Source organism: Pygocentrus nattereri, chromosome 27, assembly GCF_015220715.1.
Source record: "Pygocentrus nattereri isolate fPygNat1 chromosome 27, fPygNat1.pri, whole genome shotgun sequence".
NCBI classification, from domain to species: Eukaryota; Metazoa; Chordata; class Actinopteri; order Characiformes; family Serrasalmidae; genus Pygocentrus; species Pygocentrus nattereri.
The window spans coordinates 13,673,701-13,701,459 of record NC_051237.1 but is presented as its reverse complement, the minus strand read 5'-3'; the positions used below and the strand labels follow the sequence as shown (position 1 = coordinate 13,701,459).

Sequence of the window (27,759 nt, the reverse complement as noted above, 5' to 3'; positions counted from 1 at the left end):
GTTGCAGTCATGGAGGGGAAAGTCAGAAATGCTCAAAATGGTCTTTAAATTCCTCGTTGGTCTCAAGTGCACTAAACATTAGTTTGTGTTTTGCTAAGCTATATCCTCTTCCAATGCATATATAAAAGTAGTAGAGTTCACTGTGGCTTCATGACTTGCTACATGCTTGATGACAAGCAGCTAAATATCTAATTTATTATTTATGGGCATGGTGGGTAGCGCTGTCGCCTCACAGCAAGGAGGGCCTGGGTTCGATTCCCCGGCCGGGTGACTGGGGTCCTCTCTGTGTGGAGTTTGCATGTTCTCCCTGTGTCTGCGTGGGTTTCCTCCCACAGTCCAAAAGACATGCAGTTAGGCCATTTGTGTAAAATGATCAAATTGTAAGTCGCTCTGGATAAGAGCGTCAGCCAAATGCCAATAATAATAATAATTTGTACATTTACCATGTTCTGTTGGTTAATGAATGGGGGTATATTTGGCAAACAATGTAAATAATGGTGAAATGCTTGCCATGATCATGGTTGTACTATTAGACGAAGACACAGGATTTTTAAAGTTTCCTCACCCTTTTTACAGAACCTTCCTGGTCTTCCTAGTCTTCCAGGGTCTCCAGGCATCTCTGGAGTGTGATGCTCACAGTAAAATCATGGGGGAACATTTTGTTCAGCACTGTTGTGACTTGCTTGTCTGCATCAATTTGTTGGAGGTCTTTCATTTCCAAAAGGTTGTTAATGTTCCTGTGTAACAAAATGTGTTAATTGCATGACTTGCAAAGGCACGAAGTACCTACCATTTCAGACCATTTGAGAGAAGGGAATTCCATCAAAATCTCTCTTGTAAACTGGGAGAGGATATATGTCCTACGCTATCCTTGTCTTTGTCATCTGATCCTGTAGAAGCAGCATATCTGGTCGGAACCTTCTTTACTTCATGAGCATTTGTCTGGACAATTTTTGTGATGCTTTGATGTTTCCTCCACCCATACTTCTTCTGTTGCAACAGCACCATTAACCTACATGAATTCATAAAAATTTACCTACGTGAATTGACACAGTGGACAATAATGGTGACATAAGCAATTCTACCCATGTAAAGCATGTATGTTCCCTTGTAATTACAGCAGGCCTCCCCCTTGCGTTAAGTAGACAACCAGAATCTGAAATCCCAAACTTTGTACTTATCCTGGCCGCTTCCTCATCGTTTATCAAACATGTTCTTTAGGGACTTGTGTAGAGTATCCAAACAAGCAGATTTCAAGGCAGACATATAGATCTCATAAAGCCATTTATTCTAACAAAATATTGCTGCTCTCAGAAAAAAAGCTCATATCCCTAGAATGGAAACTTCACAGGAGAAGGAAAAAACATATTTAGCCTTTAATGTAGGTAAATGGAAGTAATTTTGGGCCATTTCTTTGGTCCATTCATCATGATTTTCAAATTATGTCAAAAACTGAAAAATTGTGTTCCAAGAGCAGCAGTATGTGAGGGATTAAATAAATGCTGAAAATATTAAATGCATACATAACCTGAGCTTCTGGGTTCAGGGTCTCTCCTCTCCAGTACAGCCAACACCAACATGGGAAAAAGTTAATACCAGATGAATTCTGTGTTGTTGAGCAGCTTACTTGAGCATCCCCCTCAAAGATCCACAATTAAATGTACAGATGTCAAAAGATGACACTCGATTCGTTATTTCAGCTGAGTTAATAGACTTGTAAATAAACAATGAGAACTGAATTATTCTCAGACTGGACAAAGTTATTAAGCCACTTTACAATGTACAGTACAGTATATATTTTGGCAGAATAAGTACTTACTTGCGTGATTTGCTTGTTTTCAGTTTTTCCAGAACAGACATAAAAATGCTTCGAAATGTTAAGTATCAAAGTCTCTGCCATTTGCTCTGTGAAATTCCCTGAAGTTGCTCCATCAATCTTATGCTTATGGAATAATGAGATGCAGAGATCCAGAACAAGATCATTAAGACCCAGAGAAAAAACAACAATATTTTAGACCTTACAGTGACAAACTGTAAAATATAATACAAATAAGCACCCTGCAGAGAGAAGAAAGTGTTAGTTTGATAAGAATTTAGAGCTATTTCACGTTGTGCATAATTCACTGAAAATTCATATATATATATATATATATATACTGGCTCTACAAGGCTAATGTAGCTAACATGTAGTGGAAAATTATCAATGTCAATTGTATAATAAACTGTGATGATTTGGCACATGTTCAGCATTGATATTATGGATGTAAGACTGCATTACTAGTCAACTGTGCAAGTCCTCCAGCTCTTGTACAAAGTCATTAAAATAACCTTTCGATTTCACACATTTCCCGACTAGTGAACTTGGCTAGTGTGTATGTACTTAAGGCCAAATCATCTCTTCAACATTCTCACTTTTAGTCCAACTATTTTCTACTGAGGATTAAGTTTTCTTGCAACATGATGATGCGGGGTGATGTAAGTCATCCCGCACTGTCTGTGTCACAGTCAAGGGTACGATAGTCCACTTCTTCACCATAGTGCAGGGCCATTCAATGGGTAGTTGACCACACACCAAAGGCATGTAAATGCTCTCCACTTTGGTAAATCCTTCCAATTTCCACTCTTTACCGAACTTAACTATATGAATCTCCTCAGCATATAACAAATCAAGAATGTAAAATTCTCCAACTTTATACTGGACTGTCATGCTCCAAGTGTTTTGTTTTCCACACTGATTCTTCTAAGCTTGCAGCATCTCTTGCAACAATTTGCCTCAGTTGAGAAGAGAGTGCTTACAGAGGTATTTCTGTCACACCATCTGAGACTGCTTCAGAATTCAGAGTGGTACTAGACCGGGACTAACAACGCTGTGTCATTTGGTATCACTTTGCAAGAGTTTTAGCAATATTCTAGTAGTTGGTGAGACGAGAGGAATTTGAAATCTAAAACACTTGTGTGCCTGAACCAAGTAATGGATGCTCTGTATGAAATCATCAACAATCTTTGAAAACCTGTCAGACACTAGCTAACATGTTTAATAACAAGTGCAAATTATGTCATATAGTGATCGCAGTAACAGAGAGAATTCCCAGTAAGTATTCCGTTTAGGAACAAAGTTTCCTGTTAGGGAGGGAAGAAGGTGAAACAACACAAGTTTTTCAGCAGCTTTTCCGTATATGCTACTTCCCTGCAGGTTTGCCTGTTTAAACAACACCTGCTTGTGTGTAACATCATTTTATCCAAAACTCCTGGAGTCTTTCATTCAACTGCTGAGTTGTGATCAGTAACCTTGGAACATGTGGAATTAAGGAAGAAAGCATTAATATTAGTTGTTCAACATATCATGTGTGCTCATGTTAATTTGTGACTTGTTAAAATTCTCACCAAATATCAAGAAACTTACTGGAACCACTAAGAACACAATAGATTTTAACAGCAACCAATGTGGGCTTTATCCAACCGCTCCGGAATTTTAGTGACCAGCAACCACAGATCACTGAGGAAGCAACACCTCTTTTAGAATGAATAGGATATTTAAAGCTATTTGTTACTTTGAACTGATTGACAAGAACGCTGTGAAAATGAAACCTATTATTAATTTATATTTGGAGCCCATCGGTCAACACGCCTCTGCGTGTGAGCTGCTTTCCTGCTTGAGCACAGGAGGTGTAATGGACTAGGTCTCTCTCTCTCTCTCTCTCTCCAAGGAAGAGGAGTAGGTTTCTCTCTTACTCTCTCTCTTTGAGTAGGCATCCCTCTCTCTCTTACTCTCTTTGAGGAGGAGTAGTAAGGGTGCCTCTCTCACTCTTTCTCTCTCTCTCACTCTGTCAGTGTAGAGAAGGTCTCTCTCTCTCTCTCTCTCTTTGAGGAGGAGTAGGTATCCTTCTCTCTCTCACTCTCTCTGAGGAGGAGGTCTCTCTCTCCCTCTCTCTCTCTCTCTCTCTCACTCTCTCCTTGGAGGAGTCTCTCTGTCTCTCTCTCTCTGAGGAGGAGAAGAAGGTTTCTCTTTCTCTCTCTGGAGGACAGATGTCAGTATTTGTCTCTCCTCATCAGTTAACCCTCTCCACTAAAAAAAGTTAAAACAACAGAGGATTTCTTGTTTTATAAAGGAGGACAAACGCTCTTTTACTCCTCATGCACCACCGACTCCTGAGGCCACTGGAAACGCACTGACAGTTCAGTGCGCTGTGTTCTCTTAATTCAGCCGTGTAGGCCTCAGCATTTACACATGAATAAAATATTTTACTGTCAACACAGTTTTATATCTTTGTGTTTACTTACCTGTGGCAGTAGATGTGCTGTTTTGATATATTTTATTCATGCAGAAGAGATGTACACTATGAATCAAATAAACTGAACACTATTTTTTTCAGCGTAAAAGAGGCGACACACAACAACACCATTAAAATCAATTCCTGTTGACAAACAGTGCCTGTCCGTGGGCGCAGGGTGAAACATGTTAAAACTTAATCTTATTGTATGTTAATCATAGTGCGTTTCGCTTCAGTCTTTTACTGCATTAAGGGAATCTATGAGAAATGATGTGGAGCTAAATAAACAGGATACAGTTTGTCTAATAAAATTAAGAAGCACTTCCATTAGATTGCATTATGCTAATTTTATTCCATTACAAGGGAAATCAAAGGGATGCATCCTCAAACCTCATCTTTATGGTTACTGGAAATCTAGAGGCTTTTTTCCCTCTTGAAGGGAAAAAGCTTGTTTTAGGTTGAGGAGAATCTGCTGATACAATGTAAGCCTTCTGTCTGGTTTCACAAGCTTTTAGTAAAAGTGATGCTGTGCAGTTAATTGACGCCAATGGACATGTTTAAGGGCTGTTGAATGGTTTCAAACAGTGACCCCAGTCATTCTAGCCCACGGATAATGCAGAGGCCATATCCCAGAGCACACTTCTATGTCCCTCTATATGATGAAATAGTCTGTTTATTAATTGCGCACACTAAAACAAGTCTGTTTGTCAGGGCAGTGATGTAGGACCACTCGGAGAATACATGTCTAAAGGGCTAAGATTGCATATACCACTGTACTGTGGTCATTAAATGGCACAAGACACTGAAATGTGCGTCTGTTAACATTTTCACTGGGGAACGTGAATAGTTAAATAGCAAATTACTGAAAATCTATACTTGTTTATGTAAAGATTTTCATAGCATTCTTCAGTATTTAGTCCTGCTCGAGTTAAATGACAGGCAGTTGCAAAAACTTTTATTGGTGACTACAGCAAAACACATTTATCTTTTAACAGAGTGGTGAATTTCACCATAATGGCTATAAACCACAGAGGAGCAAGTTCCACTCCAGCTCTAATTACTGGGCTCTCTGGTCAGCTGCATGCACTCAGAAAAGCCTGCAAGGGGCATCAGTGACAGGAGCTGTGAGAATCTTATAAAAATTCAGTGATCCCCGTAGACCTACCCAACAACAAATCATTCAATACATTATAGTGAGGACAGTGTGGTCATTATGTGTGCTTTACTAAGAAAAATGTGAATGACCTATGCCAAATGAATATTTATTACATGATTATAAACAGTTTTAATAGCAGTATAACAACGTGTTTAAGCCCCGAGTGCATAGTCCAACGTGCAGGGGTGCAGATTTGGTCAGATTGGTGGAGACCAACAGAACACTGGTGGGGACCAACACTGAAAGGCTATAACCTACGTGGACACAGATTACTAGTTCCAAAAAAGCCTGGACATTATGTGAAATGCTAATTAATTTCTGTTCGATGTGTATTAAATTGTTTTACATTATGAACTTTGTTGTTGCTTTTTTTGTTGTAAACACTCATTTGAAATACGATGCTTGCAACACATTCCAAAAAAGTTCGGACAGTAGCATGTTTACCACTGTGTTACATCACCTTTCCGTTTTACAGAACCTAATAATCATTGGGGGATGGAAGACAACAACTGATGAAGTTTTGAAAGGCGATTTTTTTTACAAGTCTTCGTTGTTGTGTTATGAAGTTAATAATGCGGTAAATATTTTTAAAGAGAGTCAGTTCTGGACTGCAGGCAGGCCAGTTTAGCACCTGCTCTCTCTCTCTGATTACCCAGCAATGCAGTTCTAACATGTGCAGAATGTGGCTTCGTGCTTTCATGTTAAAGTAAGCGATGCCTAAAAAGCAGCATTTGTTGTTTCAAAATGTGAAATAATCAGGAAGGTCCTTTTCCTTTTCAGCCCAGAGAATACAAAGTGGCTTGTCAGACCACTATACACATTTTCATCATGCATCAGTTCATTTCAGATGAGCTCGAGCCCAGAGAAGACATCAGTGTTTCTGGATGTTGTTGGCATGATGCCTACTGTGCACAGAACAGTACTGCTACTTTCATGGTTGCAGTGAAGAAGAGCATTTAATGACAGTGGTTTGTCAAAGTATTCCCATCACATGCGGTAGTATCCATTACAGAGGCGTGTTGGTTTCAAATGCAGTGCTGTCCAATGGGGGCAAAGTCATACACATTCAGTTGTGGTTTTCAGCCTCGTCTTTTATGCACAGAGATGTCTCCAGCGGGCCAATTACCTAAAATTCTTATAATTGCTCACTGAGAAAAACTATTCTTAGAATGTTGGATTATTTGCTGATGTATTTTTGGCAAAGTGGCGAGTCTAGTCTCACCCTTGCTCATAGAGGACTCTTGTCCTCTCTGGACGCTCCTTTTATACATAACCATGATTGCACCACCTGGTTAAAGTGACCTGTTTAGTGTTGAGTTGCTCCCGTCCCGACCTTTTTAGAATCCGTTTGAGGATGAGTATATATTTATGAAAACAATGAACCTGATCAGATAAATCATTTGTCTGTTTTCACTTTAACTTTTTTTGTTCAAATACAGGCCAAAGTAGATTTATTAATCATTGTGCTCTATTTTTATTTGCATTTTACCTACAATCCCAATTTCATTGAAATTTGGTTTGCACAACACTGCCACAACAGAAAAGTTGCATATTTTTATTTAATATTTTTTTTTATATCTACACTTTGTAGTGAAGATATAAACAGTTTGTACATCCTCAGTTGAGTTATTTTTATTATTCAGAAAATCAACAAAACAAAGTTAACAGATACTCTACAGGGAGAGGGCATTTATGGCGGCGTGGTGGCACAGTTGGTAGCGCTGTCGCCTCACAGCAAGAAGAGCCTGGGTTCCATTCCAGGCTGGGCAACCAGGGTTCCCTCCGTGTCTGTGTGGGTTTCTTCCCATAGTCTGAAGACATGCAGCCAGGCCAACTGGATATGCTAAACTGTCCCTAGGTGCGAGTGTGAATGTATATGTCCGTCTGCCTATGATAGACTGGTAACACGTCCCGGACGTTTCCTGCCTTCTGCCCATTGACAGCTGGGATAGGCTCCAGCCCCCATCCCAGAAGGAAAAGTGGCTTAGAAAATGTGTATGTGTAAATTTCTATTTATTTATTTGTGAGGTTAAACAAAACAATATTCAATGGCCTTTGCACAGGCCACAATGTTTCACCCCCTCCTGAGGAACACGTGTTCTATAGCACTCAAAGCACTGTGGCACATGGACAAGGTTTTGGAGCAGCCCAGTGTGCACACTGTGCCTTTTTTCTTAGACAGTCGTCTGTTTTAGCATGTAATGGCAATGCAAGATGACTGGTGTGGGAGATTTAATGGGAAATATTATCAGTGATAAGTTATGTACTTTTTTTTTTTAACAGCCATCCCTCTACACCACAAAAATCTGCTTGTATAATGTCACACAGTGGGACTACATGCCCCTCTCAACCCCATTACCCCCCGCCACACACACACATCCCCAAATTTGCATGTAATTGGGTGCAGTGTTTAATGCTACTGACAGAACACCAGTACAGTTTTCACAATGTTTATTGATGAACTAGAAAATTGAGTTGCTAAAAGAATTGGAAAGAACACTGATTAAGCTGGTTTCTTCTGTTAAAAAAAAAAATACACAATTCCATGAAGTTTACACACAGGTCAACAGCAATCTTACAATTGGTTTTCAATTCTTCAAAAATGTATCTTATTATTTTTAACAGGATTAAATGTGTGTACAAAGTGTATGTCCCCCTCTCATAAAGGACCATTTACAAAACCATGATGCTTTTAAAATTTCAAAAAATCATTTTAAAACTATAGCTTTTTTTTTTTGTAACAGGACTTTACCAATGCTGACGGACCAGCAGACAAAGACCAGCGAAGGACCAGCCTCCAGTCCACACTCTCTCGCTCGCTCGCTCTCTCTCGCTTTCTCTCTCTAACAATCTTCGTCCCTCACTAGCAGCTACCTCACAGAAACCACATTCAGCAGTATTGCACATTAAGCATGGAGGACGATTGTTCTGAGAGGGGGAAATGTGACAAGATAAACCCCTGACTGGATTAGAGAAACAAAACGAAATGAAAAAAAGAAAAAAAAAAAGGCCAACAGAATCATGCAAACAGCAAAACCTATTCAGGTCTGGCTCTCCTATACAAGAGCTTTTTCTAACGAGCCAGTTAATCCTTGTACATTATTATAAAGGTGTCCAGACACGACTGGACATGTAGCAGAAGACACTTATCCACTAAACTCATCCTACATGACTGCTACCAGCAGAGGCCACTGTCTCTCAGTGACCACAGGATGGGGCAAAGGGATGGACTCAAAGCTGGATTTAACGGACACCGTGTTGAAGACACAGCAAGCAAAAAATATAGTTTTGTTGATTGCTCTGCTCTAATATTATTCCTAGAGGCATAAACTCTATTTCTACAACATGCAGACAGAAATACTCTAAAAAGTGCTTTACAGCTTGACTCAAGCTCCAAGTAAACGTTTGTTTTGAGGGGCACTTAAATTGTACAACTTGATAAAGACACATATCTAACACAAAAATAAGCATATTTCATATATTTCAGAGTTTTGGACCATGATTGCTTGCTCAATGTTGCTTCAGATTTTTTCGCTGATTTTAAAAGATCATTGGCACCATTTCAGTCAGCTTTGGGTCTGTTAAAAATCCTCGACCAAAATAATCAGAAGACTCAGAAAAAACAGTCCGAACCTGATATAAAGACAGAATATACAATTTACCTCGAGACCACATATAATGATTAACATGTTAAGAAATAACCTATTGAATATCAACAAGATATCATCTCTTTAAGAGAGACTGGGCAATGTTATATGAAACATGAAAAAAAATATTTCAGACACATTTACTGATATACTTTCTCTCTCTATATATATGCAATAGTGTCAACACATTTCTACAATATAAAGACGTTCTGAAATACTGAGTAGGCCTAAATCACTCTGGGTTACAAAGCCCAGATGTTTCTAGTGTCTGTTCCCCTTGTTTTTTTTTTTTACCCCTCCCTTAAAAATGAGAAAAAAAAAAAAAGAAAAAAAAAACCTAAACCACTGACTAACATTTCGGCCGAAAGCAACGGGGTATGAATAACAACGGAATTAAGGTCAGAAATGGTGCTAAGCACATTTAGAGATAGATGGCCTAATGTGAACCTTTAAAATATGGCTGAAAATAAGGACAGCAAAGGAAAGGAGGATGTGGTGAGCTGAAGAAAAGGGAGGTAGAAGAAATATGGCAATGAAAAGATTTGGCTGGATAGTTTACATATGGGTGAGATTTCAACAGCAAAGCTAAACCTCATGAATTTACCCATGTACTAACCAAGAATTCTCCCAATTCACACGCATTCAGATTCATATACACTGGAGGAAATTTTAGTGGCTCAGATAGATGGATGGACCTACTACAGTTGGAGCAGGTTATAAACAAACTTGGAAAAAAAAACATGCCAAATAAAAACAACATCCCCATAAAACCTCACCCTAGAAGGCCTGAAACATGCTCACAAGGAACACTTTCCACCCAGTATCAAATACAATACAATTTGACTGGATATTAAAACCATGTCTGATAATTAGACAACATTCATTCTTTCAACCACAATGAGGCACCCAAAAGAAAAAAAAAAAGAAAAAAAAAAAATCACAATTAAAAAAAAAACATGAGTGTTTGCTAGTCTGAAAAATATTCTCAGCACATAATGATGCCAGAAATCAAATACATTTGATTGGTCTTGATTAGAGGAGCAGCGAATAAACAGCCTGGTCCTGTATCGGCGTGTACGAATGCCTCTGGTGACTGATGGTGCTTTCTTTGGAATACAATATCAATCAGAAAGACCTATTTACAAAAAAGCAACATTCAAACGGTGTGACTGGGCCAACATTAAGCAGCCTCTGGGGACCAAGGTTAAGGCTATTAAGGCCATAGACCAATACCAGCAGGATGCAGGAATGGGTCAGAGGGACAGATCTGGGCAGGCAAATATAGAAAAGCAGGTTTCAGCACAGGGGTTTCCAATACCTCACTCTGATTAATGATGTATTTTGTCGCTGTTCTGTGCTGCTTAGCTAGTCACATATTCCAACAAAGTGCTTTCATTGCATTTTAGAAAGAAGAGATTGGGCAAGGGATTACAGGAATGCTTAAAAACAGAAAGTTAAACATAAAGCCAAGCAACACAAACATGTCTGTCAAAGGGTTTAATTTAGCAATAAGCTAAAAAAAGCCTGATCAGGTGGTGATCACTAAGTACAACTGGCAGTCATAAAATACATCCTCTGTTGGGGATTGTCAAAGAAAATTTGTCCCAAGACAGACTGGAAGGGCAAAGTTTAAGTGCTTTTTGTTGTAAAACTGCAGTATTGGACAACATCTGAATATCAATGCATTCCACAAACCCAACGTCCTGTAATAGTATCCTCAATATTATTATATTCAAAATTACATTGCATTGTCAATGTAGTGGGCATCTGAGATGAGTTTCAGTAACAATTTCTGAGATCCTTGATCTAAAACTGAGTTCCTGATTTTCACTTAATTTTGATCTCTTATTCACAGTTTTGTTAAAGCTTTTTTTTCTCCTTTTACCACTTTAAAAAAATTATTTTTCACATAAATCTATGGTACATGAAAATAAAATGTGGGTCTATACTGTATATAGAGTGTACGTCTGTATGTATTTACAAATGTAGCTATCTGTACAACGTTTTAGCTCGCGACAGCCCATGAGTCATACAAAGAGCCCTTTCTGCCTCGCTGGAGGACAGGGCCATATAAATATTCTGATAGATCTTTTGGGCTGCTTGGTGGAAAAGTGACTCACACTTTCCTGTGAATAAACAGTGCAGTGTGCAGGAACAGCTCCGGCTCCAGCACAACAGATCTCAGACCTGTCCACAGGTCATAAGGCCTGGGGCAGTCTGTTCTTCCTTTTTTTTTTTTCAAATTTTTTTTAAGGGCTTCAAATTGTTCCCCTACCCATCCTCAAGCAGAGGTGTGAGTGTGAACTGCAGCTTTAAGAGTCTGGGCTTGTGTCAGCTGTCCAAGTTCATTAGTCGGCCATTGCCCCATTAAACTGCAGCATGGTTTTATCGGGAGGTTGCTGGACAGCAGAGTGGCTGACAGGGACAGCTTCTCTGGGTGGACTGAAGTAGTAAGTGTGACATTCACTGTCAGTCTGAATCTCTTCCTCCAGAAGCTGGTCCCTGGGCCCTCTAAGCTGGTTCCCAGCAGGTCCCTCCCCATCACCCAGCAGACTCCGTTCCACTGGACTGCATAGTTCCAGCTCCACCACTGACAGCTGGAGACAGAGGAGCTCTGCTGTACCGATGTACTTGACCTTAAAGACAATTCTGACACGTTCAGTCTTCGTTTTCCCAAAACGGAGCTTTGTAAAAACCAACGCTATGGCTTATCCACTGCGCTCTGTTGAGGACTGCTTAGGCATGTCCTCCATGTTTGCCTTCTAAGCTTGTCCACACATGTACTTTAACAATACTGACAGATCATGAGCTGCCGTTGACTTGAATTTGTCCAAAGTGTTTGAAACCAAGTATTAATCTGTCTCAGGGACGAAAATAAGAGTAGCCCTCAAATCTTATCTGCATTCTCCCTCTAGGCCTACAAGTACCTTCACCATGACCTCTGAAACCTGTTCTTGGCAGGAGAATTCCACTTAAGGCTGCAACATCTATTTAGCCCTTGCTCATCTTGTACAAAGATTTTCTCTCAATGTTGTGGTGCAGCTCTTGCTGGCTGAGCTGAAACATTCAGGTGTTGAGAACACTCCTCAGCAGATGACAGGAACCCCATCAGTGTTGAAAATCATTCCGGTGGTGGGTTCATAAGTGCCAGCCAAGTAGTAGAGGTCCTCACTGTCCTGGTACTTCTTGGTTTTAATCATCTGTTCATACTGCTCCAGGCTAACCACCAGACACTTGTGAGAGATTGTCTGAACATCGTTCTCATCAACGTGAGAGGACTGGTACAGGGCCCGCTGCAGAAAGAAACATACTTCAAGTTAGATATTATCTTTTTCATTTATTGAGTGGGAGAAAAACCATGTATGTGTGTTTTTAATTCATAAATATACATAGAGTTTTACATTACAACTTAAATCTACTTACTTCCATGAAATCCTTTCTCTGGTTGGAGGCCTGCAGAACAGCAGGAAGACTCCTTCCAGACAACTGATCCCAGTTCTGTCAAGTTTTTTTTTAAGAATGGGAAAGTGCAAAATTTTGAAAATACACACTCTTAGCAAAAAAAAAAAAAGTTCAGAATAGTACTGAGAAAGGATTCTGTCACAGAATGAGTATATTATCCACTCAAAATGACTAGTAATAATTATATTACATTATAAGAGTCTCTCTTTTTGGTGCATTACAGAACCATTTCTAAAAGGGTTCTTTAAAGAACCATATAGTACAGGTTTCCCATTATGGAGGCTAACCATTTGATCATGTATTCAAAAGGTTCTTTGAGTGTTGATGGTTCCTTATAAATCCACTGATTTTACAAAAGAATCCTTGAACCTTTTATGTGTAGCAGGCCTCAAATAATGCATTCAAACATTGTCATTTATAGTCAGTTACAAATCTATAAATCTTTAAGAACCATAACAGTAGTAACCTTTTTGTCATGAAGTTTCTTTCCAGGGTTGGTTTCCTCTGGATGGTAGAACCATTTGACACGAACAACCATGTTGTTCCCCCAGGACTCCCACATGCTCTGGATGTGACCAATAAATGGAAGATTGGGTCGTCCAGCAGACAGGAAAACAGCGCAGTCTCCAATTCGGATCATTTCTTTCCCACGCATGATGGCCTTGTAGAAGAGCTTCTTTGCCTTGCCCTTCATTCCCCGTCTCTGCAATCAAAATACAAACGCTTTTCAGTCTAGATGAAAGTTAACCAAACTGGAAATGGGATATAGGAAATATTCACTTAAAAACATCTTGAGAACTGATCTCTGCTGACACACCTGAGTAGGTTTCCCAAACCACTTCCACAGCTGTCTAGCTGGAAGAAAGGCAGAGATTTTGGGTCTGTTCTCCACAGAGGGCAGTCTCTGTCTCTTGGCCAGCTCCTTTGTGGTAGGCAAGTGGATGCCCTCTCTCTTCTTAGGTCGGCCAACGCTCTTCTTCACCTTCTGCTGCTGTTTCTGTTGCCTCTGCTGTTGCTTGGGAGGGGCCTTCTGCACCTTAGGGGTGGTGACTGTGGGCTCAGATTTCACATCTAGCTTCTCTTCTACATCCTCTTCCTCATCTTGTGGCGGAGCCTGTTCTTGAGAAGATGGGGACTGAGGTGCGACAGGAGTCTCGTCATCTGAGCTGCAGGATGACTCCTCGTCACTGGTGGTCGAGGAGGAGGAAGAGGAGGAGGAAGAATTGAATCCAGCAGATGAAGAAGAGCTGCTAGTGGAGGAGCTGGACGAAGTGGGACTGGAGGCCCGGGAGCTGGTAGAGCTGCTGTCCTGCTTGGCCTTTTTCTTCTCCTGCAAGGTCCTTCTCTCCTCCTCTCCCTCAGACTCTGAGCTGCTGCTACTACTGCTGCTGCAGCTGACTGATTGATCCTCTTTCTTCTGCTTCTTTTCCCCAGAGCTCTTTACCTTCACAAGGCCCTCACTTGCACTGCCCAGTTTACGGATGCTGTAGGTTGACACACTGTCAACATTCAAAGCCTCAGGCTCAGGTTTGACCTTGGGTTTGGGTTTCAGTGTTTTTTCTGCAGGGGTGGAGGTAGTGACAGTAGTGTAGCTGACGCCCATCACAGCCTTGTTGTCTCTCTTGGTGGGGTTCTGGCCCTCCATCATCATCAGGGCTTTGGTCTTTTTGGTCTTGGGGGACATTACACCCTCATGGTCCAGCTTGATCAGAATCTCAGTCTGAGGCTGCTTGCGTTGGCTTTTAAGCCCAAACCCCGCGCCCTCATCTTCACTTTTCCGCACCCGCTTGATAGGCTTTGCCTTTCCACTCTCATTAGTGGATATAAAAGAAGCTAGCGAAGCAGAGGGGTCATTATAGAGATCCACGGAAAGAACTTTTCCATAAAGTGCTGATGAATAGATGGACTGGGGCTGTGAACGTACTTTGGCTGGGGTCTTGGCTATTGTGGTTTTCTTCTGGCCTTCGGCAGTTATAGAAATGGAGGGGCTGCTTGTGGTGGTCGGCTGGGTCTTACTGCCTGGCCTTGGGCCACTTTTCTGGGCAGACAGGGGCCTTTCCTGGACCTGTGGAGCGGCTGATGTATCAGCTTTTTCATGCTCTTTTGGAGGAACCTCAGGCTCTGGAAAGCAGAACAGAGAGGAGGGCTTTAATATGCCTGAGCACAACACTGACCTACATGGAATGCTGTGAAGCTAAAAGCTGACACTGTTCTGCCAGGAAGCTTGTTCACCCCAGCCATAAGAAAATGATTTAATATCTAAGAAACCACCAATCATATCCACCATCGCCCAATCAGTCTGTTGCATTTCATCAATTCCAGTACAGCCAGCTGAATATTCTTTAAGGTGAAAACAATAAAAGGAGTGACAAAGGGTTCATGTTCAAATCACCTGATTTGGGTTTAGGTTTTCTCCCTCTCCCCCTGTTCTTCGGAGCAGGATCCTCTGTGCTTTTGGGGGCTGCTTCTTTGCTCTCTGAAACATCCTTACTGCACTTCCTGCCACGCCTTTTAGTGCAAGCCACCAGGAGGGCAGGAGAAGGCTCCGCACCTGTGCAGAAGCACACTTTCTGTTTAGTCTGCATTATTAACATACAGCACATACAGTAAACAGAAAAATTCAAAACAAAAATTGACATGCACTGATTCTCTTCATGTTTACATGAAACTTATGCTTTACATTTTGCCCCCCCCCCAATTCATTAGTCTAAGTAAGTACACACCAAGACTTCACTTTCAATATAAATTTTTAAAGAACGCTGTCAAAACGTTGCACAAAAATACAAACGTGTCAGTCTAAGAGCTGATCAACTGCAATCCAACAGCAATTTAAAGGAAAACATCTCTTCCATTGAGTCCATCACATCTCAAGTACGAAAGTAAACATATCAGCGACTGCCTAGGCCCCAAATCGAACACTGTATTCATAGTCCATTAGCGTAACATTTAGATCTGGGCTGATGATTCACACAATCCCTTGAACACTCACATTGGATCTTGTAGTCTGGGGGTAGCAGTCTAATGTGCGACAGCGGGATCCGACCAGTGTCCCCATCATCAAACTCCACCGTAATCAAGTCGTCCACCTCATCCATGTCGGGGCTCCCTGGAAGCACGGAACAGGGAGAAAGACTGATGTGCAGGAATGTATATCACCTCAATTTACATTTCCACTGAGTGAGATGGCAAATCCTCCCATGCAAATGACAGTCAAAAGGAGAAAACCACCAATTTCTCAGATGCGTCTCGTGGGCCACTGCGCTGCACACAGGGCCCTTTTTATTCTTGTAAGCTGACAGCAGCAGTAGCTACGGCCTCCTTTAAGAGTTTTTTTGACAAGCTTCCAGCTCACTCCTGCCTTAGTGGGAGGGAAAATAAATAATAATAGAAGCGGAGGGCTGCATGAAACTAACCACATCATCCTTCATCCCCCTGGCCCCTGCACTTCCCCACCTACTCTGGCAGGCCTGCTGGCCTTAGCTAAAAGCTTCAGATTAAAGAAAATTAAACAAGCCTCTGCCCTGAAAGGTTAGCTGTACAGAGGACAGTAGAGATTTGTGCCTTTTTTGTTGTTTTTTTTTTTTTTTTTTGGCACCTGAGAAAGGCTGAGCGAGTCAGTGAGTCTATATAAAATGTGCCAATTGATGTGCTATTACAGTTACAGGGGGTGGGAGAGAGAGAGAGAGAGAGAGAGAGAGAGAGAGAGAGAGAGAGAGAGAGAGAGAGAGAGAAAAATTTATATATATATATATATATATATATATATATATATATATATATATATATATATATATATATATATATAAAAATCTCTTACCTCTGACAACTGTGCCAGGGTAGAGGCAACGGTACTGCTGGCTCCAATAGGCTGCAATCCTCGTCCCCTGGGGGAGGTACCTCACAGAGGGGGGCTTTACATCGATAATCTGGAGGACGGGGGTGGTGCGGCCCAAAGGGAAAAATTAAATCAAGACATTTGCGCATTTTGCAAGCTATGCTGTATGTGTTCATCTATATGCAATGCACATGGACTACTGTCTATTCTAATTCACAGCTGAATGACTCATACACTGCTTTTTGGCAACGCAACATTTCTCTTTTGTATATAATCCATCTGAGAGAGTGCTATGGCTGGGGTTGCTTTTGGCTGAGCTTCTACTTCCTACGGCCCATTAGGAAGGAGAGGTAGAAGCTGAGAGCCCTTACTGCCTAAACCAACAGTCAGAATTAGTGGAGCAAAACATGCCCTTAGCGTAGCAGGAGTGGAAGGTGCTAAAGAGGTCCTATGTTAGAGCATGTCCAGAGCCTGTTAGCGAAGGCAGAGAGCGGGCGCCCCCGGCCATGCCGCTGTGTGCTAGGACGTGCACGGGCCTCATTAGCGAGTGGCGAGGACAGTGTGTGGAAGTACTGACCGCCTCCTGCAGCAGCTGCTCCAGGCAGTAGATGTGAGGCCTGTTCCCTCGTTCGCCTTCAACCACCACGCTGTATCTGCAAGACACAAGCTGCCGTCATTAGCACACAACCTGACCGCCTTAGCCTGACAGGCGAGACACTGTTGAGTGACCTGCTCCAGTGAGAGAGAAAGAATACTCACAGGTACAGACACAAGACATGGACCCCTACAGGGCATTCAGCTAGGAGTACAGTAGACTTCAGGAAAGTTTTGAAACACCTGAGTAAGCAATATACACACACACACAAGCAGATTCTAAAAATAGCCTAAATAAGAATGGCCACATATCTCACTACCCTGCAAAATATTAACACCACAGTATGTCAGAATGTCAGAACAAAAATAAACCAGTTGACAGAAATAGGCCATGTGTGGTACGGTGCATAAGGGGGGGTAGAAAGTGTGCTGTGTGCCAGAGGAGGGATGGACAGGACTCAAATGAGAGGGTCTGAGAATGCTGGAGCTGAGGCAGTCTTAACATGAAGACAGGGGTCCTCAGAGGATGAGACAGACAGGGCTTTGAGCTGCCCTTTATCCCCCCCAATACCCAAAGGCTTTCTCTGCTGCCTTCACTCAAACGGTGAGCTTCTCCCCTGGCACTAGATTCAGAAGCGGCTTTGCTTTTTAAAATTTGTTGCCTGATAAGTTCATCTTGTCTATGACTGTTTCATTTTTTTCCCCGGTTAAGAAGCTAGAAGAAGCTAGGTCAGGTGGGCAGAGGAAAGATAAGACAGAGGCTTTTCATTACATAGTGCCTGACAGAGCCAGAAGGGGTACTACCCAGCCTCCTTCAACCAAAAAAAAAAAAAAAAAAAACCCTCGGATCTTGTATTCTTAATAAAAACTCTGCAAGGCTGAGTCACTATGTGGGAGTTGATATTTGGTGAGTCTAGAGTAAGAGGACGGTTAGATCTCTGCAGTATTAATATTGTAGCCAGATGCTTTTCAAACCATTACACAGACAGGAGGGGGTCAGTAAGCGCTTGTTTGGGAGTTATTAATATTCCATATATACAGTCGTATGAAAAACCCTTAGCATGCCTGATTAAATTGCATGTTTTGTTGATTTTATAAGTAAAAGGTAAGTTAACAAATCCTCTACAGAGGACACATCTGCACATCAATGCACGGTTAAATTTAAAACACTGAAAGGGAAAAAAAACAAGAAAAACATGAAATGAGGCCTGTGTAAGTGTTACGGCATTTTCTATGAATACATTTGCCGAAAAATATTTAATTTTTTGTTGGGGGGGGGTGGGGGGGGGTCAAACTTTTGCATACAACCGTACATTAAATAAAAGGTGTGAGTGAAGTGTATAATCCTTTAAGATGCAGGTCAGAACACAGTACAACAAAACAATAAAATGTTTTAGATTGGAAGCAGGCCTCCTTACTTATAAATAATTTAAAAATGAACAACTTAAAAATAATACTCAACGCCACCACCCTGACGGTCAGATGCTTGACCTCTTCTCATCTGGATGCATGAGGGTGCCTGAAGGTTCAGCGTGGGCACAGAGCCAGCTGTCAGGCACGTCCGTCAGAGTGGCAGTCCTATTACTGAGACACGGGCCCGCAAGGTGATCTGGGACCCCCTCCTCCTCAAACACTTCCTCCAGCCTGGCCCCAGACACACTCATGAGCAGCAGACTCTCTTGAGAGGCAGGCTGAAGGGGGAGGGGGGGGTTGTGCTGCTGGGAACAGCCGATCGCCCGTGTCTGGAGGCTTCGCTTAAATTCACACCAGCTGCTCCCTGACGGGAGAGGGCGTGTGATTGGGCTTGAGATGCTACTAGCAGGGTTAAAGACTGAATCCTCCACACAGACTAGCAAAACAAGCAGGATTTACTGAGAAAATAGTCAACAGGGCTGTTCATGTAAAACTACCTATTTTTGTAAGAAACCTACAATTAGAAACCTACAATTAGGGGTGCATCAATAAGAGAATTGTGGGCTGATTATTATAAACATATCCAACATTTTTCCATATGCATATCTACCAAAGCATATAGACAGTTGTATGCAGAAGTTTTGGCACATTTTATATTTTTCCTATGTTAAACTTAGCAAATAAATAGAAATTGTGCACTAAAAAGCGCAAGGCATATTTAATAATGTTCCCTGTAAAAGATGCTTTAATTCAATTTCACTTAAAAAAAAAAAAAAAAAAAAAAAGTGTACATCCCTTCCTGCAATTCTAAATAAATACAGTGTTTATTGTAAAATAAATTAATTAAACAAATCCTGAAAAGCTTCAGGGTTTTTGAGGATTTGTAACTTTCAGAATTAATTTAAACTTTTCAGAGTGAGCATGGAACAGTAAATCAGGCTGAATGCACTTTAAAAACACAATCTCAATATGAGTAATGAGAATAGTATTCGAGAAAAAGGGTAGCCATGAATGGGCACAAAATGCTACTTGCAATTTACAATTTTCACATATACAGAAATCTCTGATTATGAGTGGAACCGAGGACCAGAACTCGTTTTCTTAAAGAAGGTGATAATTCCTGTTTTCACACATTGCCCCAGAGCTCAGAGACTCAGTACATAAATAAAAAATGGGAAGTCACTGAAGGGTGAAGAGAAAGCTTCAAATTATTTTCCCATTACCCATAAATAATGGGCCAGAGCCATTAGCATGGCCTGCACGTCACGTGAATGACAATGGGCCTGCCAGCAGTCTTTTCTGTTCTCACCGTGCAGGGCTGGTGAAAAGCAGTGGCTCAGGGGAGACATGACCACTTCTCTCCTGTCCTTCTGGATTCCAGTCCTAATTCAACACTGATCGCTTTAATTACTGACCCCACAATTTAACAGTGAGTGGTTATGGATATGGCCATGCATGCAGACAGTGTAATGCAGTTAAGGGGAGGGGCTACAATTTGTTCACACACATTCATACACCTTCATTATGGTGAAGGGTAATGAACACGGGCACAGGAGTATAAGCAGCAGTGGCTCACACACGTCTGATGGCCTCTGTGTGGACTCTCAATCTCTGGCTGCGTTTAAGGTGTCGTGTAGCACATGCTGCTACAGAGCGGAACAACAAGCGATCTGTTCCAGTAGGCTCTTCTGCTCGCGCCTCGCCCTCTCCACAGTCTGGATATTAAATCTCCTCACAACCAGTTCTCACTGTCGTACTAACCATGCTCCTTGAAGAGCGTGGCTGAAGGCCTGTGATTCAAACACAGCTCTGCACAAAGGCACCTTCCACTGCAGGGAGGAGGATATTTTTAGCACAGGGACAGTTTGTGAATGAGAGAGAGAGAGAGAGAGAGAGAGAGAGAGAGAGAGAGAGAGAGAGAGAGAGAGAGAGAGAGAGAGAGAGAGAGAGAGAGAGAGAGAGAGAGAGAGAGAGAGAGAGAGAGAGAGAGAGAGAGAGAGAGAGAGAGAGAGGAGAGAGAGCGAGGAGAGAGAGCGTTACTAAACGTGACCGTTACATCTCATTATCTCAACTGCTAAATGAACCAATAAAAATACGCCTCTGCAGAGCTGAGTAACAACGATAACTCTCAACATCCGTTCTTATTCCAAACATCTGCTCATCACAATGTAAGAACAAACAGGACTAGGTTTTCTTTCTCCTAAGGTGGAGTGTTACTTGACCCCTCTGGCTCAGCAGCCTACAGTCATAGATGATGAGGGGAAGAGGGGAGGGAAGGAGATACGTGGGTTTCCAATCAAGACCACTGAACATCTTAAGCCTCATCACTGTAAGACTTGCATGCTAACAAGGACTACAGTGATTAGCTGATACCAAAAAAATAAGGGAATACTTATATCAACTTGTCATTTGAGATACACAGCACTTTAACCCAGTGCCATTGCTAGAATTTTCCTTGGGGGGGGGGTGCAGCTAGGAAACATTATATACATTTACATTATAAAAATTATATACCAGAGACATCGCTATAGTGACGATGACAACCACAAGCCAGCCAACTCCACTGAAGCTCCCATAACCAGACAGAGAGAGAGAAAAGAAATTTTTAAAACACAATGTGTTTTCTGACCTCACATAGGTCATAATAGCATATATAACATAATAGCACTCATTTAAAATTAGTGTTATTATTTAATATTATCACAGTTATTAAAGCTGACTGCAGTGCAGTCATATGCTGCAAACACACACAATGTGACTGAGTTAATAAATGTAAATAAATGAAAGCAGTAAATGCATTCATTGGAACATAATGGGTGTACTAAGAAAAAAAACATGGTGCTGTAACTGTTTAGAGGACAAAGCTGAGTTATGTCTGTAGCTGGCAGAAGGATTTTTGTTTTGCTTATTTTCACTCTTGTGAAGGACATGCAGCTTTGCTTAACTTTGCAGATGATTGCGTAATTGTAGATCTGTGTGTTGAGCGCAGTATTGATTTAATATTACAGCCAGTGTCATCTACTAAACATAGCTAACAAGTAAGGTCAGCCACTTTGGCAACTTTTGGCTTGTTTTAGTAAATCGCAAACAATGAACAAGAAAAGACAATTAAACCGTTAATCGCGTTTATATGATAATTAACTATCAGATAAAATGACAGCCCTAACCTCGCATTTAACTGCCTTGCTGACAGCAAGTCACAGCAGATAAATCCTATGTAACCACACACTCTCTTTACAGCACAGGGATTTGATGGTTAAGAACTGATTTTCTTGTCTTTTTTTTCCTAGCAGTAGCCTATGCTGGGAGCTAGCCCAGCTCAGCTAAACTAACAGTCTGCATAAACACTCTAGCTGGGTGATGTCGTTTTGTGCCTTATTGCAGCCTTTGTGCCTAAGAATGTAAACGCTGCATCTGCTGCTGAAAAATTTGTGATAACCTAAGCAGAGTTTTAGCAGTCCTCAATTTTGGGCTCATCTTGTATTATATAAGAAGTCAAATTTGTTTTTAAAATGTTAATTTCACATTTGTATAAATTTCCTTTTTTCTGAGCGGTCAGAAATCTAAAGCAGGGCCATACGCCCACTCCCCCCCCCCAAACCCTATAATCTATGTCCATGCTTTTACTATTTTATACTTTGACCCGGTGTCATTCAGAAAACGGCTAGCTCAACAAGGCCGCCACATTCTCATACCTTACAAAAACTGTTAATGCAAAATTATTGCTAAATGTATTTGACTGCATTCTCTTGATTTGGCCATGATGAAAGTCTGTTTCCTGTACACCATTAAATTATATTTTTAATTAAGTAAGGAAATGGCTAAATAATTTGACTCATTCTCAGTGACATGGTAGGCTTTAAATTTATTCCATTAACTGAAAATATAAACTGCAGATAAGTTAACTGCTGAAATATTCATTTTTGCAGCCCTAATGCTAATGCAGATCAGGAGCTGTTGAGGGCTGATGCTCTAATGAAACTAAAAATGCAGGACAAGGCTTTTTACACTGGGCAAGTGTTCACTTTAGCTCCCCACGCCAGATGCTTCAACACAGATTTTTGCCTCCAAATGTGATTAGCCCTCTCAGAGATGACTTTGAGGGAAAGTCTTTTCATCTTCAGTGGTGTGCACCTTGTGTATGCTTGACTACAACAGGCTGCGAGAGAATAATACAGCAAAGAAAAAACACAAAACAAAAGCAAATAGTATGAAGAGATGAAACGTATATTTTCATCAGCTGCAAAAAGACATCCAAACCCCATTTTTCACTCAACCCTGTTTCCCAGAAATTGGTTCAGTTCAGCTAAAATAATCATTCAATGACCTTATAGGAGTTATAGCACAGGGCCATTGTTTAGAGGGTAGGTTAGGGATGGAACAAGGGAAGAGAGATGAACAGAGCACAAAAAAGCAGTAAAAGTGAAGTGGGGGTGAGGGTCTCTTACATGTCAGGTGAGTGGACGGTGTTGACATGACCAGCATACAGCAGCTTGTCATCCATGGGGATGAGCACGCGGAGTCCATCTTGCAGCTCATCTTTGTCTATCACACAGTTCCGAGGCGCTGCACAGAGAAAGGCAGACACAAAAGATGAGCAAAACGGTGTTTTTGTACTAAGAGATAATCACTCAGCCAATCCAAATACTGTCATCCCAGCTAAATGCTGTCTATCAGGTAAACTCCAGGTGCAATAACATTCATCTATGCATATTACCATATGAATGCAATCAAGCTAAATGAATTGTCAGATTTTTAATGCCGGATTAAGAGAAGCAAAAGCGTGAAATGACTCTTGCCTCCTGTCACTCAAAGCCATTTGCTTTTTAACTGCGACTTGCGGGCAAGAAAAAGAGGGGTGATTTAGTCGTAAAACAGCAATTAAAAATGGGAGAGCACTGATGAAGAGCTCAACAGCCCTGCTGACGGAAAAGGTGCATGAACAAGGCTGAGAGTTGTTGAGAGAGCGTGTGGGTGTACTTACCAGGAGTGCAGGGTCTTTCGGGCTGAGCGCTGGGAGGAGGGTTTTCGTCCTCTGAGAAGCTGCTGTCCTGGTTGGGCTCAAAGTCCTCATCAGCTGCCATGCTCTCCATCAGCTTGCTAACAGCACCCCCTTTTCCTCGAGCCTGCTGGGGGAATTCAAAAAACATGCAGTGTGGCCCTTTAAACAATATGCACCAATAGGGATTTTTCTAATTAGAAAAATTAATATTAGACATATATTAATGCAGCAGTATTGGCTATATTACCCGATCCAATTCTGATCCTTGTTAAGGCTAGCCGCATGTTAAAGTGTGTGTGTGTATGTGTGTGTGTTTATTACACACTTTGGCTTATTACAACTATTATCAACTATAATGAGTTTAAATTAAAGTGGGGAAATTTAGCCTAATAACTCAGGAACCACCTGTAATTGAGCTGGACTAATCAAAAGCAACCATGTGCTGTGTGCATAATACAATTACAAATAACTGGCAGTCTGGCTTAAGTCAACCCAGAAAAAATAGGATTTGCTGGTGACCTTGGCCCCCCCCAATTGATAGTGGATCAATTATTTTTTCACAAAACTGTTTAGCTCAAACTGTACGTAAAAGGGGTCCAAATCCAATTTATTGCCCAAATCAGCGGTTTTGGTTGTCACTTTTTAAAAATGCAACCCATCTCTGCCATCGGTCTGAACAGATCACTCTCCTGAATTGCAAAAGAACACTGATCCACCCAGCATGCTCATCCAATAAAAAACGGCTGTTCTCTACCATTCCATAACATTTATAGACCCTTTTTATGCAACATCTGTAAGTGAGCTGTAAGTTTACAGAAAAGAAGTGTTAAAAAAAGGGTGATTATGCACTGTTTTAGAAGCTGTTTCCTTCATTTACCTGCTGTGAAAAATAATGCTAGCAAATCAATTTCAATGTATACTGTACAAATAGACTTGATCTATACGAGGCTCTTTCAACCTCTTTGCTTTTTCTCCTGTGAGGGGTCTGTTCATGCTCACATAGAATGTGTGTGTAATGAATGTGACTGAACATGCCAGATTAAATGTTTTTTACTGCTTACACTGCATGATGTATGAAGAAGAGATTGGATTAGACAACTTTTATCTGCAGGTAATGTAGTTTCAGAGAAAAGAATAACAATGCATTCAAGGCAAAGAGCATGGAGTATTTCAAACATCTTAGAGCAATATGAAATATGAAGGTAGAGTATATAAAACACCATAAGAAAGAGGGTCAGAGAGTCCCACTATGCTCATTTTAAAAATGTAGCCATTTAATCTGGTATTTTAAAGCAGCTGGCAGCTTAGTATATTTTACTTAAATTAGATTTTTCCAACTTTAATATACTTGAAACGTACACAGCGCCACAATAATCCAAATCATCAGATAGTCAATATTAACAGACACAGATTAGGATTGCAGGAGAGAAACTTGATCAGGACATCCCTACGCACCACTGAAAACACCCAAGCATCGCTGGTTTAATTCCATGTGCTTGTGTGGCGAGAATCGATTCAGTGAAACCCATTTAGATGAGTGACAAGCTCGACATGCCAGACACAGGATTCTCCATTTCAAAAATGCCAGAACTCCCAGGGGAAACACCCGCACCTCAGGATGCCACATCAGAACATGTGATTTATACATAAAACGGGGAAAGAGTGACTGTGGTGAATTTTAAAACGCAGCCCACATTTCTCCCTCACAGAAAAGAAAATAAATGTCTATAGAAACAGATAAATGAGGCAGGGGGGCAGGGAAATGGATGGAGGGAGACATCCTTTAGTTCATTCTGCTCCCCTCCCACCGAGTGTGCAGTCTAATTAGGCTTGCTGTTCTCTCTCTCTCTCTCTCTCTCTTTCAATCTCTGTGCAGTGGGTTTTCAGACCAGTGCTGTACAGCATGGGACAAGGGCCTGGCCAAGCTCATTCAAATGCATGGCTTTTCCCAGCGGTCTGCAGGAGGGGCCTCCAGCCTGCCAGGTAAAATTATTCTAATCCTTTTCAGTTTCCTTCTCCCAGGCTTGACTCTCACTCTCTCTCTTTCTCTCTCTCCCATCACCAACAGCAAAGAGCCTCACGAAATGGCTGCTCCTTACACCTCCTCTTTCAAATATTTATCATCCGGCCTCTTGTCTTTGCACCGTAAAAAATTATCACTAATGCTGCATGAATCATATATTTTATGGAGTAATGCATCAAGGCCGGTTGCATTAAGGGATTTCAGAATTTAAATGTTGGTAGTGGGGGCTAACTGGAAAGGGAAAAGAGAGGGGTCTTTATAATCATTAGCATGATCTTAGTGACTCACTCACTGCCAGGTGGAGCTTACCTCTCGGGCTTTGGGCTTGACCTTGTTCTTGCGACCTGGACTCACAGGGGGCGCTGCGCTGCCCTCTGAGGGAGTACTGGGGAACTGAGCCAGGGGCAGATGCAGGGGGCTCTCCTTCAGCCTCTTCTTCTGTAACACCAAGAGACAAAACTAAGCCACCAGCACTAAGAGAGCAAAAAGCTTCACACAAGTATGTGACAGGACACAAGCCAGAGTTATTCCCAGACATTGCAGCCCATCACACAGCAATGGATGGGGGCAATAAACATTAACAGGCCACCCTGTTCACAGCACTATAAAAAGGCTGAGGGAGGATGTGGAGGGAGGGACAGCGATGGCTGGTAATTGTAGCCTGGCAAGCTACAGTCATCCTTTCGCTTCCAACAACATGACATTCACAGCAGGAGGTTTTTCTTGTCCTACAAATGCAGCAGGACACCTGCTGCCATGCAGCATTGCAAGCTGGCAGGGAGGGCTTTCAATACATTAATAAAGCAGCACCCACCTTTCCCAGTGCTTTCGGGTCCTTGGCCTTAGGCAACTCCTTGGAGCCTTGCGGAGAGGTTTTGGAACCACGGGCCACTTTGGCTGCAGTTGGTTTTGAGGGGGAGATGGGGTTAGCCTGGGCTGCATCATGGAGAAAGATGCGCTCACTCCTGCGGCGGGTCCAGCGATCTTCGTCACTGCCATCAGCCGGGAAGTCCAAGTTGAGCTCAGGTGGAGGCTTGGGCTTCTTGGGTTTACGGCCACGCTTGCTAGGACTGGAATCTTCGCGCAGCACGCTGGCTGGGGGTAGCAGAGGAAGCTCTGGAGTGGACCTCTTGCCGTGCAGAAGAGATGGAAACTTACGGATCTTGATGTCAGTCTCTGAGTCAGTGAACTCAAACTCTGTGCCTTGAAGAAAAAGAAAAAAAGTCAGTATTAAATGGTTAAAACATCCTAAGTCTATAGAGACACGAATTTACATGCATGCGCTAGAGTTAGACATAATTCATCTAAGTGCAAGAAGTGACTTAATTATCCCACATGTAGGCGACATTCACCAATCTCTTAGTTAATTAATCGATCAATAGCCAACAGGCGCTAATATAACTATTATTCCTTATTCAGTTCATCTACTTTGGCTGACACCATCATTCAAAGACCTGTCTGCCTGAATAGCAGTGTTGGGGTAGTTACTCAAAAAAGTAATTCATTAAAATTCTCTCAAATTGTACTGGTGAATTACTTATTACCTTACAGAAAAGGCAAATCTTCACATCTATGTTACTATAAAACCCATATACATCTGTACCAGCTGGAAAATACAAGGGAAAACACCATCATTTAAAGGTTCACCAATCCCGACTTCTACAATAAACACAAAAGACTTATAGGTTCTCTACAGAGGACGTGTTAACTTATTTAATTGCTTTTTCTGAAGTAAAATATGTACTTTCACCAGAGTAGCCCAACCTTTCGCATATGACTGCTTCAAATACATTCCACACAATTAATATTGTTCTCTTAAAGACATGTGAGTAACAGAAGTAACAAAGTCTGTATCAAGTCAGTAACTGTAATGCAATTACATAAACTTTTACTGTAATACATTACGATACTTTGATACAGAGAAAAGTCACCATAATGTGTTGCTTTCTACAACATTAAAGTGCAGCAAATCAAAAGAAGCCATATTGCTCCCAATGCTTAATGTAGTGTATAGCAATTTGTCTGCCTGTGTAACAGGATAGTTGTAGAGCAATTAAAGCAAACAGTGAGTTTATAAGATATCTTTTTAATTGATGTGTGAACTTCATCAAGCAACTGTTGCAGCTTTAAAGTGTAACCTAAGATATGTGCTGGAGGGAGCCAAGTGGATCCAGATGCTGAGAAGAATATCAAGCACTAACGCTGCTGGGCCACTCTAGATTGGGGGCTGGAGGGGGTGTTAATGAGAGGGGCCGGGGCTGTCTGCTGGAAGGCCTGCCACGAGCCCCTCAGGGTGTCCTCTCATCATCACAGATCCACAGCAACACTTCATCAAAGCAAAGCCCAGTCAGTGTCA

The 27,759-nt window shown here is 41.6% G+C and overlaps 1 protein-coding gene across 5 annotated transcripts in view; it reads right to left on the bottom strand.

The window, feature by feature from the left end:
* Positions 1-7,861: 7,861 nt before the first annotated feature.
* The window catches only part of tnrc18 (trinucleotide repeat containing 18), a 65,268-nt gene continuing 45,370 nt past the window's right edge, over positions 7,862-27,759 (bottom strand). For 3 of the 5 annotated variants that reach the window (XM_017703169.2, XM_017703171.2, XM_017703172.2), the window contains exons 19-30: positions 26,218-26,606; positions 25,713-25,841; positions 23,363-23,507; positions 22,827-22,944; positions 16,949-17,024; positions 16,354-16,462; positions 15,526-15,642; positions 14,929-15,087; positions 13,354-14,657; positions 13,003-13,239; positions 12,498-12,572; positions 12,161-12,367 (exon numbers count right to left, since the gene is read on the bottom strand). In XM_017703169.2, the coding sequence (XP_017558658.1) occupies positions 12,161-12,367; positions 12,498-12,572; positions 13,003-13,239; positions 13,354-14,657; positions 14,929-15,087; positions 15,526-15,642; positions 16,354-16,462; positions 16,949-17,024; positions 22,827-22,944; positions 23,363-23,507; positions 25,713-25,841; positions 26,218-26,606 (3,065 nt within the window). Of the gene's footprint in view, positions 12,368-12,497; positions 12,573-13,002; positions 13,240-13,353; positions 14,658-14,928; positions 15,088-15,525; positions 15,643-16,353; positions 16,463-16,948; positions 17,025-22,826; positions 22,945-23,362; positions 23,508-25,712; positions 25,842-26,217; positions 26,607-27,759 lie in introns of all 5 variants that reach the window. The other 2 variants (XM_037535434.1, XM_017703170.2) reach the window with 2 other exon arrangements.